This window comes from Rana temporaria, chromosome 10 (assembly GCF_905171775.1).
Source record: "Rana temporaria chromosome 10, aRanTem1.1, whole genome shotgun sequence".
Classification (NCBI taxonomy): domain Eukaryota; kingdom Metazoa; phylum Chordata; class Amphibia; order Anura; family Ranidae; genus Rana; species Rana temporaria.
The window spans coordinates 142,642,999-142,662,418 of NC_053498.1; the positions used below are offsets into that span (position 1 = coordinate 142,642,999).

The 19,420-nt window shown below is 40.4% G+C and overlaps 1 protein-coding gene across 1 annotated transcript in view; it reads right to left on the reverse strand.

Annotated features, from left to right (window-relative positions):
* PRDM16 (PR/SET domain 16) overlaps positions 1 to 19,420 on the reverse strand; it is a 102,707-nt gene that overhangs the window by 2,719 nt on the left and 80,568 nt on the right. The window contains exon 13 of the mRNA XM_040326456.1: positions 11,819 to 12,058. Coding sequence (XP_040182390.1) covers positions 11,819 to 12,058 — 240 coding nt within the window. The remainder of the gene's footprint in view (positions 1 to 11,818; positions 12,059 to 19,420) is intronic.

The window sequence follows — 19,420 nt, forward strand, 5'->3', positions numbered from 1 at the left end:
TGCTCGTAATCCAAAGTACTCGCATATCAAAAGAAAGTTTCCCCATTGAAGTCAATGGAAATGAAAATAATTTGTTCAATGGTATGCAATACCGCATGCGGCCAGAGGCGGGGGGCTCCCGAGAGCTTCAGAAACAGCCCAAAAAAGGCCAGAGGCTCGAATACAGCATTTCCGAACGGCGCCGTTCGGCTCCGTGCCCCCCCCACCCACCTCAGGCCAATCATTTATTCCACATTGACTTCAATGGCATGCGATACCACATGCGGCCAGAGGCGGGGGGCGCCGGAGAGCCTCGAAAATAGCCGGAAAGGCCCAAGGCCTGAGGACAGCATTTCCGAATGGCTCCGAACGGTGCCAATCGGCTACGATCGGCTCCGCTCCGGCGCCCCTCCACCTCAGGCCAAACACGCTACAGGACTTTTTAAAATACAGCGCTCGTATTGAAAAACGCTCGTTAACCACATTACTCGCGATCCGAGGTTTCCACTGTATCTGCATACGTGGGGCAAAATTAAGGTTCACTTAGCTTATTGAACATTTGCGGATTGGGACGTGAACGCCATCCAGCGGCCGCTGGAAAATTGCATCTTAGATCCGACGGCGTACTAAGGCGTATGCCTGTCGGATCTAACACAGATGCCGTTGTATCTTGTTTGGTGGATACCAAAACAAAGATACGACGCACAAAATTTGAAATTACGCGGCGTAATTTCTTTGAGGATCTGCCCCTCTATGTGTTATATCTATAAATTATAGGCTATAAAATGGGTTGAGGACTATGCCCTTCTAAACCCAGCCCCCGAAGAACTTCCGTTATATACACATTAAATTGCAAAAAAGATTACAAATGTAACAACAAGTGCATTGTTTTTATAGGTACATTTTATAGCCCCTTTTTTTTTATAGCTATTTAAATAGATAAGGAACTATGCGCTTCTAAACTCAGCCCCTGAGGAACATCAGTTATATACATGTCTAATAGCAAATAGATTACCAATGTAAAGACAAGCTAATTGTGTTTGTTAGAGAGTACATTTTTCAGCCCTCAGGACAATTTTGTCTACTAAAAGATTATATGTGATATATATATATATATATATATATATATATATATATATATATATATATATATATATATATATATATATACATATATATATATATATATATATATATGTACACATTATAGCAGGGGTCTCAAACTGATGGCCCTCCAGATGTTGGAAAACTACAAGTCCCAAGATGCTTTGCAAGGCTGACAGTTACAAGCATGACTCCCACAGGCAGAGGCATGATGGGACTTGTAATTTCACAGCAGCTGAAGGGCCACCAGTTTGAGACCCCTGCATTATAGGCTATTTAAATGGATTGAGGACTATGCTCTTGTAAACCCAGCCCCTGAATTACATCAGTTATACACACATTAAATTGCAAAATGATTACAAATGTAACAACAAGCTCTTTGTTTTTATTAGATTGTACATCTTTTAGCCATTAGGACAATTTCATCTCCGAATTTTTTTTATAGCTATTAAAATAGATTAAAAACTATGCTCTTCTAAAGCCAGCCCCCGAAGAACATCATTTATATACATGTCTAATAGCAAGATGATTACCAATGTAACAACATGTCTGTTGTGTTTGTTAGAGAGGGAAGATTTTAGCCTTCAGGACAGTTTTGTGCATGAAAGATAATTTTATGATACTTTAAATAGAACTATGCACTTCCAAACCCAGCCCCTGAAGAACATCAGTTATATACACATCCAATAGCAAGAATATTACCTAAATGTTACAATACGCTTCAAGCATATTGTATGTTTGGTATAAAATGTAATTTCTTTTTTTTTTCTACTCATGACATAATATTAGATTGTACATTTTTTAGCCATTGGAACAATTTTGTCTTCAAAAAATTATTTTTTTAGCTATTAAAATAGATTAAGAAATGTGCTTACAAAGCCAGCCCCCGAAGAACATCATTTATATATACATGTCTAATAGCATGACGATTACCAATGTAACGACATGTCCATTGTGTTTGTTAGAAAGGGCAGTTTTTAGCCTTCAGGACAGTTTTGTGCTTGAAAGAAAATGTTATGATACTTTAAATAGAACTATGTACTTCCAAACCCAGCCCCCGAAGAACATCAGTTATATACACATCCAATAGCAAGAATATTAAAGAAATGTAACAATACGCTTCAAGCATATTGGGCCAGATTCACAGAAGAGATACGACGGCGTATCTCCTGATACGCCGTCGTATCTCCTGATACGCCGTCGTATATCCTGATACGCCGTCGTATCTCTGTGATATGCCCATCCTAACTATGCGGCTGATTCATAGAATCAGGTTACGCATAGATAGCCCTAAGATCCGACAGGTGCAATTGACTTACACCGTCGGATATTAGGTTGCAATTCTAGGCCGGCCGCTAGGTGGCGATTCCATAGCGGTCGGCGTAGAATATGCAAATGACTAGTTACGGCGATCCACGAAGATCCGCGCGTTCGTTGCAATCTCGTACGTCGTCGGTTTTTCCCGTCGCAAAGTTACACCTGCTTTAACATGGCTTATCTTTAGATCAGCCATGTTAAAGTATGGCCGTCGTTCCCGCATCGAATTTCGATTTTTTTTTCTTTTTGCGTAAGACGTCCGGGAATACAAAACGCCGTTACGCACGTCGCAGTTAAAAAAAACGTTGGGGCGCCTTAATTTCGCACAAAGCACGTCGGGAAATTTGAACACGGAGCATGCGCAGAACGTTCGGCGCGGGAACGCACCTAATTTAAATGGTGCCCGCCCCATTTGAATTAGGCGGGCTTGCGCCAAGCGGAATTACGTTACACCGCCGCAAGTTTACAGGTAAGAGCTTTGTGAATCAGGCACTTATGCTGTAAACCTGCGGCGGTGTAACGTAAATGGGATACTTTACGCCGCCGCTGCGCAACGTATTTGTCTGTGAATCTGGCCCATTGTGTGTTTGGTATAAAATTTAATTTTTTTTTCTACTCATGACATAATATTAGATTGTAAATTTTTTAGCCATTAGGACAATTTTGTCTCCAAATTTTTTTTTTATAGCTATTAAAATAGATTAAGAAATGTGCTTCCAAAGCCAGCCCCCGAAGAACATCATTTATATACATGTCTAATAGCAAGACGATTACCAATGTAACAACATGTCCGTTGTGTTTGTTAGAGAGGGCAGTTTTTAGCATTCAGGACAGTTTTGTGCATGAAAGATAATTTTATGCACTTCCAAACCCAGCCCCCGAAGAACATCAGTTCTATACACATCCAATAGCAAGAATATTACCGAAATGTAACAATACGCTTCAAGCATATTTTGTGTTTGGTATAAAATTGAATTTCCTTTTTTTTTCTACTCATGACATATTACAGGTTAAAGTTTTTTTTTATTTGTTAATATTTTATTTTGTTTTTTGTTTTATTCACATACCACTGAACACAGACAGTTAGTACATTGAGCAAAATTAGCCGACACGTAACAAAAAACATGCAAATGATTTGCTTTGAAACGGAAGACAACACAAAGTTGCAAAACCAGCATTTTCTTTACTTTCTTTCTGTCGACTATGAAAAAGTTGCAGAACTTAGTGTGAATATCAGGTGACTCGTGTCACCAAATTTCCGCAATCAGCTGAATTTGGATTAAGGCTCTTTTTTTTTTTTTTTTTTTTAATTGCTTTAATGCTATTTCAATTCATCTGCCTATAAAGCTGCTACAGAATAATTAATTAACTCATTACAATATGAAAATTAAATGTGGTTATTTGAGAATAGATTTTTGATTAGATGATTGATGATATGTCAAAAATAACCAAAACTGGGTTGGGAACTTGCATAATTTTTTTTTTTAAAACAAACTGTAATTAATTGGAGCTTAACCCATATGGGTCTATATTAATTTTTATAAAATAATTTTTTTTTTTTGTAAAAATAATATATGGAACATTATTTGCTAGTTCTCAGAGGTTTTTCTTTATTTATCTTTTCAAGTCAAGTATAAGGTTTTGCATATTTTTTTTAAAAACAAACTGTAATTAATTGGAGCTTAACCCCAAATTTTTATAAAATGATTTTTTTTTTATTTTTTTTTGTAAAATTAATATATGGGACATTATTTGCAAGTTCTCGGAGGTTTTTCTTTCTTTTTTTTTTTCAAGTCAAGTATAAGGTTTTGCATATTTTTTTTAAAACAAACTGTAATTAATTGGAGCTTAACCCATATGGGTCTATATTAATTTTTATAAAAGAATTTTTTTTTTTTGTAAAAATAATATATGGAACATTATTTGCAAGTTCTCGGAGGTTTTTCTTTCTTTATTTTTTCAAGTCAAGTATACAAACCTTGGGCCAGATTCACAGAAGAGATACGACGGCGTATCTCCTGATACGCCGTCATATCTCTGTGATCCGCCCGCCCTAACTATGCGACTGATTCATAGAATCAGTTCCGCATAGATAGCCCTAAGATCCGACAGGTGTAATTGACTTACACCGTCGGATCTTAGGATGCAATTCTAGGCCGGCAGCTAGGTGGCGATTCCATAGCGGTCGGCGTAGAATATGCAAATGACTAGTTACGGCTATCCCAGAAGATCCGCGCGTTCGTCGCAATCCCGTACGTCGTCGCTAGTCGTTTTTACCCGTCGCAAAGTTACACCTGCTTTAACATGGCTTATCTTTAGATCAGCCATGTTAAAGTATGGCCGTTGTTCCCGAGTCGAATTTCGAATTTTTTTTTTTGCGTAAGACGTCCGGGAATACGAAACGCTGTAACGCACGTCACAGTTCAAAAAAAAAAACGTTGGGGCGCCGTAATTTCGCACAAAGCGGGAAATTTAAACACGGAGCATGCGCAGAACGTTCGGCGCGGGAACGCGCCTAATTTAAATGGTGCTCGCCCCATTTGAATTAGGCGGACTTGCGCCGAGCGCATTTACGTTACACCGCCGCAAGTTTACAGGTAAGAGCTTTGTGAATCAGGCACTTACGCTGTATACCTGTAACGTAAATGGGATACGTTACGCCGCCGCGGAGTAACGTAAGTGTCTGTGAATCTGGCCCATTATACTTGACTTGAAAAAATAAAGAAAGAAAAACCTCTGAGAACTTGCAAATAATGTCCCATATATTATTAAAAAAAAAAAAATAATAAAAAAATTAATATAGACCCATAAAAGCGAAAAATAAAAATAGCATTTAATTTTTTTTTTTTTTTTACAATTTTTGCAGTGTATGTATAAACAATAGTATACTGTATTAATTAAAGCTGTTAACGAGGCAAGCTATGTAAAATAATTCTGTAGTCTTTACCTACCTGGGTTTTTGCCTGCCTGTACAGTGATTCTTTTATTGCCTCAGAGTCTAAGGTGGAATTAAACACATCTTTTGCGTCAAATGCTTCCTCCGCTTGTTTTCGAAGGTCCAGCCCCTTCCCAAAATTCGGAATTTGCTCCACATCTAACAGACGGGCATCTTCCTCCTCAATACACCTGTACCAATGACCACGGGGGAAGGGGAAGGGGATGACCCTTCATTAGCTGTTCCACCCTTCATTCAGGCTAGCCAATGGTGCAAATTTGCTACAGGATCTGGTGCTACGCATGCACATGTAATGGGATTTACAGACACAAGCCACATGCATGAAAGCAGGCAGTCAGTGATGGGTAAAGGCCATACCATTTTTAGTGGAAGAAAAGGACAAGCCGATGGCGGTTTTTCACTTTCAGAGGTTTCAAAGTCATTGGTTTGTACACTCTTTTGTGCAGACATTTTTTTTGGGGGTTATTTTCTCTGCCTATTTGCATTATACACCCATTACCATGGTGTACAGCGCAAAGGTACTCTCAACATTGTTGTTTTTCCAGTATAGTTTTCCTTTAACCTCTTTACGGCCTCCAAGACATATGCGCTGCGGCAAAGGGGTGGGTATTTATTGCCCACACACCACACATATACATGCGCTCGGTGGCCAATGTTTCTTCGCTAAGAGCGTGCTCACTGCGCACACCCAGTACTGAGACCAAGCTGTGAAAGACAGCTCTTGGTCCCCGGTAATGATCGGTAGCCAACGGAACCTGCTCTCAATCATGTGATCACTGTGACAGCCAATCACAGCCGATCCTTCCCGTCTCCAGAACTTTTTAAAGGGACAGAGTAGGCGGGAAAGGGTTAAAGTATAACTAAAGGCAAAACTTTTTTTCTGTTGAGTTTTGAATAGAGTGGAGAGGGATTAGAAAATCTGTCGGTTTATATTGCCGTCTGTTGGCCTGTAAGGGAGATTCATCCTCTTTTAGACATGTGCAATTTGTTTAGTCATGAATTAGTTTTTTAACGAATTTCAACAGATTTGTTCATTTGGAAACATCCGAATTAACAAAAACCCGTTTAACAAATTTTTCCAAAATATTCGTAAATTCAAATATGCGTAAATATGTAAATTCATAAATTTGAAAATTTGTAAATGCGAAGATTTATTTGGAAGTTCCTTTAAAATTTGGCTGTTAGTGAACGTAATAAATACGAATTTATCCGAAGTTGCGAATTATCCAAAATAACAAATGCAGTATCTAAGCGAATGCAACGTAATGAATTAATAATAATAAATAACAATAAAAATATTAATACAACTTTTTTATTATTATTATTTACTACGATATTTCGGATAATTCGTAGCTTCTGATAAATTCGTATTCGTTACGTTCACTAACAGACGGATTTAAAAGGAAATTCCAATACCTATAAACAAATGTTTCCAAATATTCGTAAATATATAAATTCGTAAATTCGTAAATGTAAAGATTCATAAATCCGAAAACCTGAAAATGTGTTAATCTGAAATATTAACTAACTATTAAATTATAGGTTTTGGAATTTCCTTTCAAATTTGGCTTTTAGTGAATGTAATAAATACAAATTTATCCAGAGTTAGGAATGTCGTATTTAAATGATAGGAACGTAACAAATTAATAATAATAAATAACAATAATAACAATAATAAAAACTTTTTATTATTATTATTTATTATTAATTTGTTCCGTTCCATTTGTTTGGATGGTTGTTGGATGCATTCATCCAAACAAATGGATGAATGGATAAGTTCGTTCACTAACAGACAAGTTTTAAAGGAAATTCCAATGCCTATAATTTAATAGTTAGTTAGTTAGTTATTATTTAGAATTTTCAGATTTTCGTTCTTATTTTTGGAATTTCAGATTTTCGAACTTTTAGATTTTATGAATTTTACGAATTTTTCCAAATTTACGAATTTACCCATTTTCGAATTTACAAATTTTCAAATTACAATTATAACGAATGACCCGAAAAACAAAATAAAACCCCCCAAAAAAACAAATGAAATGAAAACATTTTTCGGCAGTGCACATGTCTATCCTCTTTGTCCTGTTTACCATTATCATTATTGAAAGTGAAAGTAAAAAAAAAATCCCAAATTTTGGGTTGTCCCCAGAAAAGTAATAAGATGGGATATCTTCCAATGGAGACACTAATTTCAGAGATACGGGGGTCCCTAAGGGACTCCCTTAATTTGCAAGGATTTCCTTTCACTTCCTGTTTTGGCGATGGGACAGGAAGTCAAGGTAAATCTCCTCATTGGGACAAAGAAGGCAAAAATAAACCTTACATAATGAAACAAAAAAAATAAGTTTTGCCTTTAGTTATTTTTTTTAAGCAGACATAAAACAAGCAACCAAACAAACGAACCAGACTGATAGCTCAGGGTCACAAAATAAAGATAGACCGAATAGAGGAAAATTTTGAGCCCTACGCCCCAAGATAGGAAATTGATTCAGTAAATGTTTCACAAGTATGTGTACAAACCAACATTTTTTTTTTTTTTTTTACGAACGTGGAAAACCTCTTAAAGACAAAGACAGCCACACATGAAAATGACTGGATACAGGTAACACAGTGAATGGTACAGAATACACATATTGTTAAATATTATGTTTTTTTTTAATGCTTTGCTAGAGGATGAGATCTACTAAATGTGTCGTAGCTAGAGACCAATTAACACAGGATTAACTTCACCTCTGGCCAACTTGTCTACCTACATGGTGGCAACCACCGCAGGCCAGGTACATTGTGGCCCGCTAATGACCACGTGTCCACAATGGTTTTTCCATTTCTTATACAAAGGATTTAAGGCCCTAACTAAAGAACTAGAGTTTTTATTTAAATATCTTTTATTTTTAAAGTGTAAGTTAAGCCTAAGGCCCCGTACACACGTCCGAGGAACTCGACGGGCAAAACTCATCTTTTTGCTCGTCGAGTTCTGTGTGAAGCCGCCGAGGATCTCGGCGAGCCAACTTTCCTCATTGAACAACGAGGAAATAGAGAACATGTTCTCTATTTGGCTCGACGAGGAACTCGTCTGCTTCCTCGGCCGAAAGTGTACACACGGCCGGGTTTCTCGGCAGAATTCAGCTCCGATCGAGTTTCTGGCTGAATTCTGCCGAGAAACTAGGTCGTGTGTACGGGGCCTGAGCTTTTTTTCTTTTTTTTTTTTTTTACATTTTTGATAGCATTCAATTTTTTTGTAAATGTTTTTTCCCCACTAGCCTTCTCTTTTACTCTTGGTGACTATTGTCTCTGGTAGAGAAAATTATGGGACGTCCAACATTTTAGAAGTAAGGGGATGTTGTCCAATGGAGAGACCTGTTACAATGACAACTATGGCCCGGTTCACACTGGTACGACAAACGTTCCGACTTTTGGAGCTCATGTCGCAAGACGTGGATAAATCAATGGTTCCCTATGAGTGCCGTCCTAACTAGTCCAACACAAATTGGTTCCGACTTTAGAAAAGGTTCCTGCACTACTTTGGTCCGACTTAGGTGCGTTTTCAGCCCATTCAATATCGTTGAAGTTGGATCAAAATCCTAACCATCCGACTTGTGACATCTGACAATGGAATTTATGTTACTCTGGGATTGTTTTGATTGGTCAAAGGACAAGTCGTACTATCTCAAAGTCAGAGCAAAATCGTATCCTGTTCATTCAAGTTGGATGGAAGTAGGACTGATGAAGGACTGATGTTGGAGGGCAAAGTAGGATGACAGTCGTGTCATACCAGTGTGAGCCCAGTCTTATGCCTTGTACACACGATCTGTTTTCCCGGCAGCCGGGAAAACCAAGGTGAAAACCAAGAACCTGCTCGGTAGCTTTTTCCCCCTACACATGGCCAGTTTTCTTGGCAGGAAAACTGCTTTGTTGGGGAAACCCGGCCGCGTGTATGCTCCACCGCAGGCTTTCCCCATAGTAAAACTGCCGGCTTAAAAAACGACGGGAATCTCGGCAGGAAAAAAGAAAACATGTTCTCATTTTTTCCGCCATGATTCCTGGCGGTTTTCTTGTCTGTGAAAAATGCTATGGAGCATACACACGGCCAGTTTTCCCGGCTAAAATCTGTCATGGCAGTTTTCCCGACAGGAAAACTGGTCGTGTGTACGAGGCATAAGAGTGGATTTTTCTTCACTTTGCAGAGCTTTCCTCTTTGGTCCTGTTGTTTGTCTGCGACAGAACGCAAAGGAAAATCTCTCCTAAAAAGGGTACAGAAAACATAAAAAAAACTAAAACCTAACTTGGGCCTACACTAATTTTTGCACTAAAACACCTCCTGTTCGGCTGTACTTCCCCTGTGGATGACAGGAGTGCAGTATGTTCTGCACTCCAATTACCTGTTTTCAGCTGACAGCAGGCCGAAGCCCGCTGTCGGCTGATGTCACCGAGCACGCAGGTGAGAGCATGAGCCGGGCGCTCCCGCTCCCTCCACACCCCAGCACAGCCCAGGCTAGACAGAAGTCCCACGTTGGGTACACTGTCTTAAATGAATATAGTTGCATAGTTAATTAATTTGAAAAAAGACTGATATCTATTAAAATAAGCCTTTCCAAAATCCTAGAGCTCTGGCCTTGAGCATTGTTGCCAAACTATGATCTGCGGGTCTGCATCTAGCCTGCTACAAAATTGTATCCGGGCCGCTGTAACTCTCCCTGAAAATGCTGTCTGGCAGCGGAGGTATCAGTTTGTGTCTCCTTATCTGGCAGGCCATACTTGATGTGATTTTCTTTCCTGCAACCACAAGAAGAAATTCCATATATTACCCCATTAAAATAGTCAGTGTTGACGAGGGAATCCCTAACCACAGGGTTATTGAGTTCTCTCGGCACTGGGAGACGCCTCGGCAGGGAGAGCACAGTGATTATTGCAAGCGGCTATAGCTAGAAAGCCAACATGCTGGTTTTACCCAAGTCCATCAATGGATCGACTTGGTTACTGTCAGCCTGCCCATATATGGATCGCATCTTGGTCCCTTTTGAACCGGCTGAGACTTGAGCCATCAATGGCCAGCTTATGGAGACTGGCGCATCCACTCCCAGGTGTGACCCTCCCCCAGTTCCCAGCTCAGATTCCCCCCCCACCCCCTTCTTTACTGTGATATCAATTGCAGGGACTGCCAGCAGCTGTCTCCTTTCCCCTGTTGGGCATGGATGTAAGTGGGCAGTCTGCTGGACACACACAGATGTATGGTGGGACTCTGCTGGGCACTCCTGAATGTAAATGGAGACTCTGATGGGCAATCCAGGATGTTTTTCACAAATTCACAAATTTGTGAAAAAAATGCATAATTGTGGCCCTGGTACTGAAAATTATGGATGTAGAGCAAGGCAACCCTTTATGTGCAACGGAGGGCATTAAACTTTCTAACCTAGTCCTGACTCCTGAGCCTCACCCGTTCATGTCCAAGCCACATCCCAGGCATTTGGATGTTCAATACCAGAGCCTAAGCAGACACCAGATTGTTTGGTATTGTTGTTCAATTGCTGGGGTCAGACTTAACATCAGTAGGGACAAGACTTCGGTCCAAGCTGAGCTCTAAAGCACGGAAGTTTAACTTATTAATTATAATCTTTAAGTGTTTATAATAATGATCTTTTGTCACCTGGATATGCACCAGAGTTATTTTTTTTTCTCTACTTTTACTTAAAGCGGTGGTTCCCCCTTAAAAACAACTTTTTTTTATTCCACTGCTCCCCCACATTCCATCACGATTAATGCTCTTAATATTTTTTTCCTGCTGTACATACCTTGGTACAGCATATTCACCCATCCATCCGGGTTGCGAGTCCCGCGGGAGTGGGCGTTCCTCACAGGCTGTTGATTGACGTTTTGCCCAAAAACGAGCTCTCCCCCCGTCGTGTAAGCCGCGTCACGATTGGCGAAAGGAGCCGAACGGCGATGCACATGCGCAGTATAGCGCCGACTCGCCGTTCGGCTCCTTTCGCCAACCGTGACGCGGCTTACGCGACGGGGGGAGAGCTCGTTTTTGTGGAAAACGTCAATCAACAGCCTGTGAGGAACGCCCACTCCCGCGGGACTCGCAACCCGGATGCATGGGTGAAGATGCTGTACTAAGGTATGTACAGCAGGAAAAAAATATTAAGAGCATTAATCGTGATGGAATGTGGGGGGGCAGTGGAATAAAAAAATTTTGTTTTTAAGGGGGAACCACCGCTTTAAGTATTTGGAGAATGTTTCAAAGAAAACCTTTAACAATCACAAGCGCCTATGTCATTATAAAAAGTGTTAATTTTTAAGCTCTTCTAGATGTCATGATGTGGAATCGGTATGTGGCTACTGCGTGACTGTTAGCTATTAGGCAACCTTTGCTTCCATTAGTATCGGTGCAATGGCAATGTAACACAGAAATGGGTCACGAACATCAAACATGACATCAATGAGCTTCAAAGTAAAAAAACTGACCTTCGTGTGTGGTCAAAGCTCATATTAAGGGATGTGGGTTCTTCATCTTCCTCATCCTCCTCATATGCTTCCTGGGTTTCCATTGTTGGGGAAACCGTTTCATCTTGTGACTTCCCTGTTAGACTTCCATCTTCATAGTCTTCTTCTAGATCATCTTCCTCATCCTCGTCTACATCTTCTGGTTTCTGGCTGACTAGGCCACAACACTTGGAACTGCTATCGATGTCTTGAATTTCTGTTCTAAAATACCGGAATTAGGAGACAACAAACATTTTTTAGTAATGAGCATGTCTAACGAAAGGTCAAACAAAAACAGAGTCCTAGGCAACGCCTCAGAAGATCATTCATGTAGAAGACAAATAATAAAAAAGTGATTTTTGCACTCAAAAATATTTACCGGAAAGCCAAAACTTTTTTTATAATAGAAAAAAAATGGTTCGTTCCAGAAGCATGCTTGCAATCCAAAGCACTCGTATATCAAAGCGAGTTTCCCCATAAGAAATAATGGAAACTCGGATGATTCATTCCAAAACCACTGCTGGTGTATGCAGTACTGTATGTGGCCAGAGGTACGGGGGGGCGCTGGTGTATGCAGTACTGTACGTGGCCAGAGGTGCGGGGCGCTAGTGGCTCCCATCACTTCCTGGAGAACTGGGAGGCACTCTGAGACACTCTGAGACACTTGGAGACACTCGGGAACTGTTGACACTTTCAGGTGCTTCAATGCACGTTATGCGCCCCCACCCAGCTGGGAGTGTATCCGAGTATCTCTGAGCGTCTCAGGCCGCGTACACATGATCAGTCCATCCGATGAGAATGGTCCGACGGACCCTTTTCATCGGTTCACCGCTGAAGCAGACTGATGGTCTGATGTGCCTACACACCATCAGTTCAAAAAACGATCGGGTCCAACGCGGTGACGTAAAACACAATGACGTGCTGAAAGAAATGAAGTTCAATGCTTCCAAGCATGCGTCGACTTGATTCTGAGCATGCCCGGGTTTGGAACCGATGCTTTTGCGTACTAACCATCGGTTTTGACCTATCGGTCAGGCGTCCATCGGTCCAATTTTAAAGCAAGTTCTCTGTTTTGGGACCGAAGGACAACAGACCGATGGGGCGTACACACGGTCGGTTTGGACCGATGAAACTGAACTTCAGTCCGTTTTCATCGGTTTGGACCGACTGTGTGTACGCGGCCTCAGAGTTCTCCATGAAGCGCTGGGAGCCACCAGCGCCCCCGGACCTCTGGCCATATGCAGTACACCAGTGGCTTTACTACATTGATTGCACTGCTTGTATATCAAGTCATTGTAAAAAACAATATTGCTCGTCTACCAAAATGCTCGTATACCACGTTACTCGCAAACCAAGGTATTTCTGTATTTGGAAAAAAAACTTCCTTGGTGGAAACCAATAATATATGTAAAAAATAAAATAAAGGAGGGTTTAAGGTTACTTGGAGATCTTCCTTTAGAATTCAAACAGAGGTTTTCTCATTTTGTGCCAGACTCCATCTGAAATCATCTTACAACAACAATATCAGGAAAGGGTCACGACTACTTAACAAGGTCTAGCCGGGTCAACCCAATCCAAGTGGCCTGCAGTTTTGAGTGTTGACTTTTCATCCATCATTTTTGACTGATATCAAAATGAGGTGGAAAAAAAAATAAGTCTTACAGGTAAAAGAAAAAGCTAAAGATAATAAAAATATATAACACACCCATACAAGAAAGTTGTTGACTATATGTTTCTGTAAGGAATAAAAAAATAAATAAAAATGTAGGCTGTAAAGAAAATATAACACACCCATACAAGAAAGTTGTTGACTATATGTTTCTGTAAGGAATAAAAAATAAATAAAAATGTAGGCTGTAAATAAAATATAACACCCATACAAGAAAGTTGTATACGTTTCTGTTAAAAAAAAATAAAAAATTATAAAAATTTAAAATAAAACCATTAAATAAACTAAGAAAAAAATGTGCTTCAGTGGCAAACCCTTATTATTAAATCTCTATTATTTTATCTCGTTCATCAGTTTATAACCCATTTAAATATTGAACGTCTTTTTAAGTATATTTGTCCTGTTCAGCTTTTTTGCAAGACAAAAAAAAGCCTTAATAATGATGTTTTTTATTGCAGTGCCTTTTTCCTGAATGGTCTTTTCTGAGGTTCTGGATCATGTCACTTAATCTAAACACATAAGTGGCATGTTTGTCTTTGACTGCTCCGGCTCAGTTATTCTTTATGATAAATGCCCACATTTGATTCCCTCTCAGGAATAGTTATGCCACTCTGAAATGGATTCCTTTTGTCTATCTTTATCCCGCAGCAGGAAAGGTTGAATGATCTCCAGTTTCCTTCAGGAAATGCCACACGAAGTCTATTTCTTAAGTATGCAACCTAATTCTTTCACACCCTCTTCCCCAAGACACAAACTCCATAAACTGGTGATTAATGGGACAGACACAAAGCACAAGAGCCATACCCGCCGTTGTGAAATTACACAGCCATTTTAGATAAGGCCATATGCCTGTGAATTTATGGTCTGGTTGAGAAACAGACTTGTAGTCTATGTGCCTTCTGCTGGCACCTTTGATGGAGTGTCAACCGGTGTTTACCATTTCACTGCTAAGCCATTTAAAACAAATTTGAAAGTGGCTCTGTGTCCTAAAAAAATAAAATAAATTTAGAAGTAAAAAAAAATGGCTCCTGCAATAGCATTCTCTGGGTACTCACTTCTCCAATAAGAAGAAAGCCTGAACTCTGCAGTCTCCAAACACCAAAGCAGGGGCGTCCAACTTGGGGGCCATGGGCCAACACAAATGAATGCGGTCTAATTAGGGTGACCTTGTGTCCCGGATTTCCCGGCACAGTCCTGCATTTTGCAGGTCTGTCCCGGGGACCTTCATTCCAGGACAATACAGTGTCCCGGAATGAAACTGAAACAGCCCCCCCCCCCCCCGGCCAATCTGATGCCCACAAAAAAAGGCCGCCACATCACCGCTTTACTCACTGACAGTACTTGTCCTGGCCGGGAATGCCTGGAGGAGCACAATCCCTGCCCCCTGCCTGTGATTGGAGAAATCATAAATCCCGCCTCTTGTGTCCAATCACTGTGCTGTGATTCGTTACAGCACAAGCTTATTTTTGGGAAGGGAGGGTGTCCCTGAATGGTAGTTTGGAAATGTGGTCACACTAGGTCCAACACAAAATGTGTTACCTATGCTGTTCCCCATGCAGCTTGAAGCCGCTACGTTCAAGTGAAATCGACATTTGAAGTCTTCTAATGCCGCGTACACACGATTGGAAATTCACGACAACAAAACCGTGGATTTTTTTTCCGACGGATGTTGGCTCAAACTTGTCTTAGATACACACGGTCGCACAAATGTTGTCGGAAATTCCGAAAGCCAAGAACGTGGTCACGTACAAGACGTACGACGGCACTATGAAAGGGAAGTTTAATACCAGTCGTGTTCGTAGAAGTTTGGTGAGAGGCGATTCGCGCTTTTCAGCCTCGTGCTTTTCAGTCCGTTACAGCGTGACGAATGTGCTATCTCCATTACAAAAGATAGTTTTACCAGACCGAGCGCTTCCGTCTCGTACTTGATTCAGAGCAATTTTGTGCTTCGGAATTGTCCACACACGATTGGAATTTACAAGAACGGATTTTGTTGTCGGAAAATTTGAGAGCCAGCTCTCAAATTTTTGTTGTCGGAAATTCCAACAGCAAATGTCCGTTGGAGCCTACACACGGTCGAAATTTCTGACAAAAAGCTCACATCGAACATTTGTTGTTGCAAATTCTGACCGCGTGTACGCGGCATTAGGCTTGGCTCATACCTGAGAGCTCGGAAGTGCTTTTCTAGAAGTGCTTTCATGCTCAACATGAGGATTCCTATTGTATCTTATGGTGCCCGTTCACACCCGAGCGTCAAGTCACTTGAGGTTTATCCCCTGAAAAAGTTCATAAACTTCTTCGGGGCCGAGCTGCATGTTTTTAGCCCCTATAGCAGCCTTCCTTAACCTTTTCAACACAGAGGAACCCTTGGAATAACTTTCCGGTCTCATGGAACTCCTGCAATAAATGACTATATCTACAACTCATGATACATTAGTGTGATGGTCATTGGCAAGAAGACTCCTTACACTTGTGGTCTTTGGGAAGAATTACCCCCTTTATAGAGAGCTGAAAATGACTATATCTACAACTCATGATACATTAGTGTGATGGTCATTGGGAATAAGACTCCTTACACTTGTGGTCTTTGGGAAGAATTACCCCCTTTATAGAGAGCTGAAAAGATCAATGGTGTCAGTGGGAATGTACCTGAGAGACAGAAATTGCTCATTGCCAGGGCTGGCCCAAGATATTGTTCTGCCTGGGTCCAAGAATGAAATCACGCTCACCAAAGAGCCCCCGCAGCCATAATTTTATATCAATTTGCTGCCCCTCTCAAAGTGCTGCCTGGGTCCAATGGACCCACTAGGACCCATGGTAGGGCTTGCCCTGCTCATTGCTCAAGTAACCCCTAGCAACCTCTGGAGGAACCCTGGCCTATGTGGTGCCTCTAAAGTCCAGTTCTCCCATTTTTGACAATCAAAGAGTACTGCTAGGTTCTAAGAAGTTCCCTGTATCTGTCTTTTAGGTTTGTGTATGGCCATCGCAGAGACATTAGATCATAAGCATTTTTTCGGGCATTTGTTGGTGGTATATAACTAAAGTAAAATTGACAAACATATAGAAACTATCCAATCCTTTCTTAGTTAAATGCTGAAACCACAAACTTATTTTCAATAAAACAGGCCCTCTTGTCCATTCAACTATCAAGAAATGTTGGGTTGGCAAAACTAACACCTAAAAATAAAGGATCGTGATAATAATAACAATAATACTAATAAGTAAACATGTGCACACTGAAATATTTCATTTCGGAATTTCGGTTTCGTCCGAAATATACATTTATTTAGTTACTTTCCGAAATTCGTTTTTTATTTATTTTGTTTCGTTAAAAAATGCTTTCATCTGAAAATCGGAATTAAGGTCGAATCTGTCAATTGAAGGCTTATGGTGTCTGTCGAATGTTCTAAGAAGATAAGACAAAGCAGCTAAACGGTACGACGCCGCGATCATACATTTCCCGTTGAATGCTCCGCCCACAAGCTATAGTAGAATTCTAATGTTGTATGACTAGTAATAATTGTATTTATAAATTATTATTACTAGTCAACCAACATTAGAATTCTTCTATAGCCTATGGGCGGAGCATTTGAACATAAATGTCCGATCGCAGCGACTGCTTCGTCAAATCTTTATGTCAAATCTTTTCTCTCTCTGTTGAATCTTCATGTCCCTTTAATGTCGAATCTTTTCTCTCTATGTCGAATCTTTATGTCTCTATAATGTCGAATCTTTTCTCCCTATGTCGAATCTTTTCTCTCTATGTCGAATCTTTATGTCTCTATAATGTCGAATCTTTTCTCTCTATGTCGAATCTTTATGTCTCTATAATGTCGAATCTTTTCTCTCTATGTCGAATCTTTATGTCTCTATAATGTTGACTCTTTTCTCTCTATGTCGAATCTTCATGTCTCTATAATGTCGAATCTTTTCTCTCAATGTCGAATCTTTTCTCTCTATGTCGAATCTTTATGTCTCTATAATGTTGACTCTTTTCTCTCTATGTCGAATCTTCATGTCTCTATAATGTCGAATCTTTTCTCTCAATGTCGAATAATCTCGGACTAATAGAGCACATTCAACCGCAGGTTCCATAGACACAGATCGCTATTGTCACCGCCATGTCGAATCTTCTATCTATATCGAACTGTTGTCGCAATGAAAACGAAAATAAAGCATTTTTTATGTCGGATCTTTTGGATTTCGGATTCTTGTTAAAACGAATGTGAAAATCCCCAAAATTCGGACGAAAATGCATTTCGGCGAAAACGAATGCACATGTCTAGTAATAAGTGTTTAAAACAAGACCTTTTCTGATAAAGTACATTTAATCTGTGACCCCCCCCCCCCCTCCAGATCGGCGATCAGTATCGTCATGAGAAGCATATTATGGAGAAAGGGGCTCCTGCTAATGGCGGCAATTATTCAATAAGCTCATTTTCCATCTCGCCAGTCCTCAAGCGGTTAAAATTCCCCATCTGCTAGCTTGAATAAACAATGGCAGCTACAAAAAAATTGGAATGGCGATTACATGGCCTGGGCCTGTCAGCATCTCCGAATGCCATTTATCACCCGGGCCAGACAGACAGAAAACAAACGTCATTTTGATAGCCTCTATTGCGAACTGTCCTGGCCACAGTATGTGTGGGAATTCAAACTGAACTACACCACCTCCCCCCTCCATACCCCCCTTTCCCATTTGTTTACTCAGCTCGCTAATGAGATTCATTGGGGAATAACCTGTTAAATGCACTGCAGAGTCTTTCGTTATGGCTTTTGTTCATTAGCTCCCCCCAATGAATAATTCTGGTGTATGTTGTGTTATTTTTTAAATTTTTGTATTCTGTATTTTGTTTTCTTTTGTATCTTTTTTTTTGTATAAGTTTATAGTGTTTGAAAATACAGCTTGCAATTGCAACCTACTTGGAGGGGCAAGTTTGTCCTTTGACTACAAAGGTATCCGTGCTTCCAAATCTTTCCTCTCTCAGATATAGAGTAGATTTATTTAAATATATGTACTATTTGAGTATCAAATGGGTTTATAATTACTTTATAAGCAGAATGCCAGCCAAAGTGATCTTTTTATAGTACTGAATAGAATGTGGAAAGGTTAAAAAACTCAGGCGCACCCATCACTATTCCTTTCCCCCTCTCAACACCCACCCACCTTCCCCATGCAACCTACCATAGTCCACTGACCTACCATAGTCCACTGACCTACCATGGTCCACTGACCTACCATAGTCCACTGACCTACCATGGTCCACTGACCTACCATAGTCCACTGACCTACCATAGTCCACTGACCTACCATGTTCCACTGACCTACCATTGTTCACTGACCTACCATGGTCCACTGACCTACCATGGTCCACTGACCTACCATAGTCCACTGACCTACCATGTTCCACTGACCTACCATTGTTCACTGACCTACCATGGTCCACTGACCTACCATAGTCCACTGATCTACCATAGTCCACTGACCTACAATGGTCCACTGACCTACCATGGTCCACTGGTTCACTGACCTACCATAGTCCACTGACCTACCATAGTCCACTTTGGTAAAAGAGGCTCCGGGACTTTACATATCCCCCTGGTGCCACTTATGTATGATCCAACAAAACATATAAGTTAATAAAATTACATTTTGTCAAATACAATTTAAAAACCATATAGAAACTATTACTATCATTAGATACATCCCAAAGACAAGCAATCGTACAGGACTGTAAGCTAACCATTTTATTTAGTGACATTCAGAGAGCTTTAACAAAACCTGTCCGAAGCCTTGTTTTGAAGCAAACTAGCCCTAATGCCGCGTACACACGATTGGAAAATCCGACGGAATGTTGGCTCAAACTTGTGTTGCATACACACGGTCACACCAAATTCCAACCGTCAAGAACGCG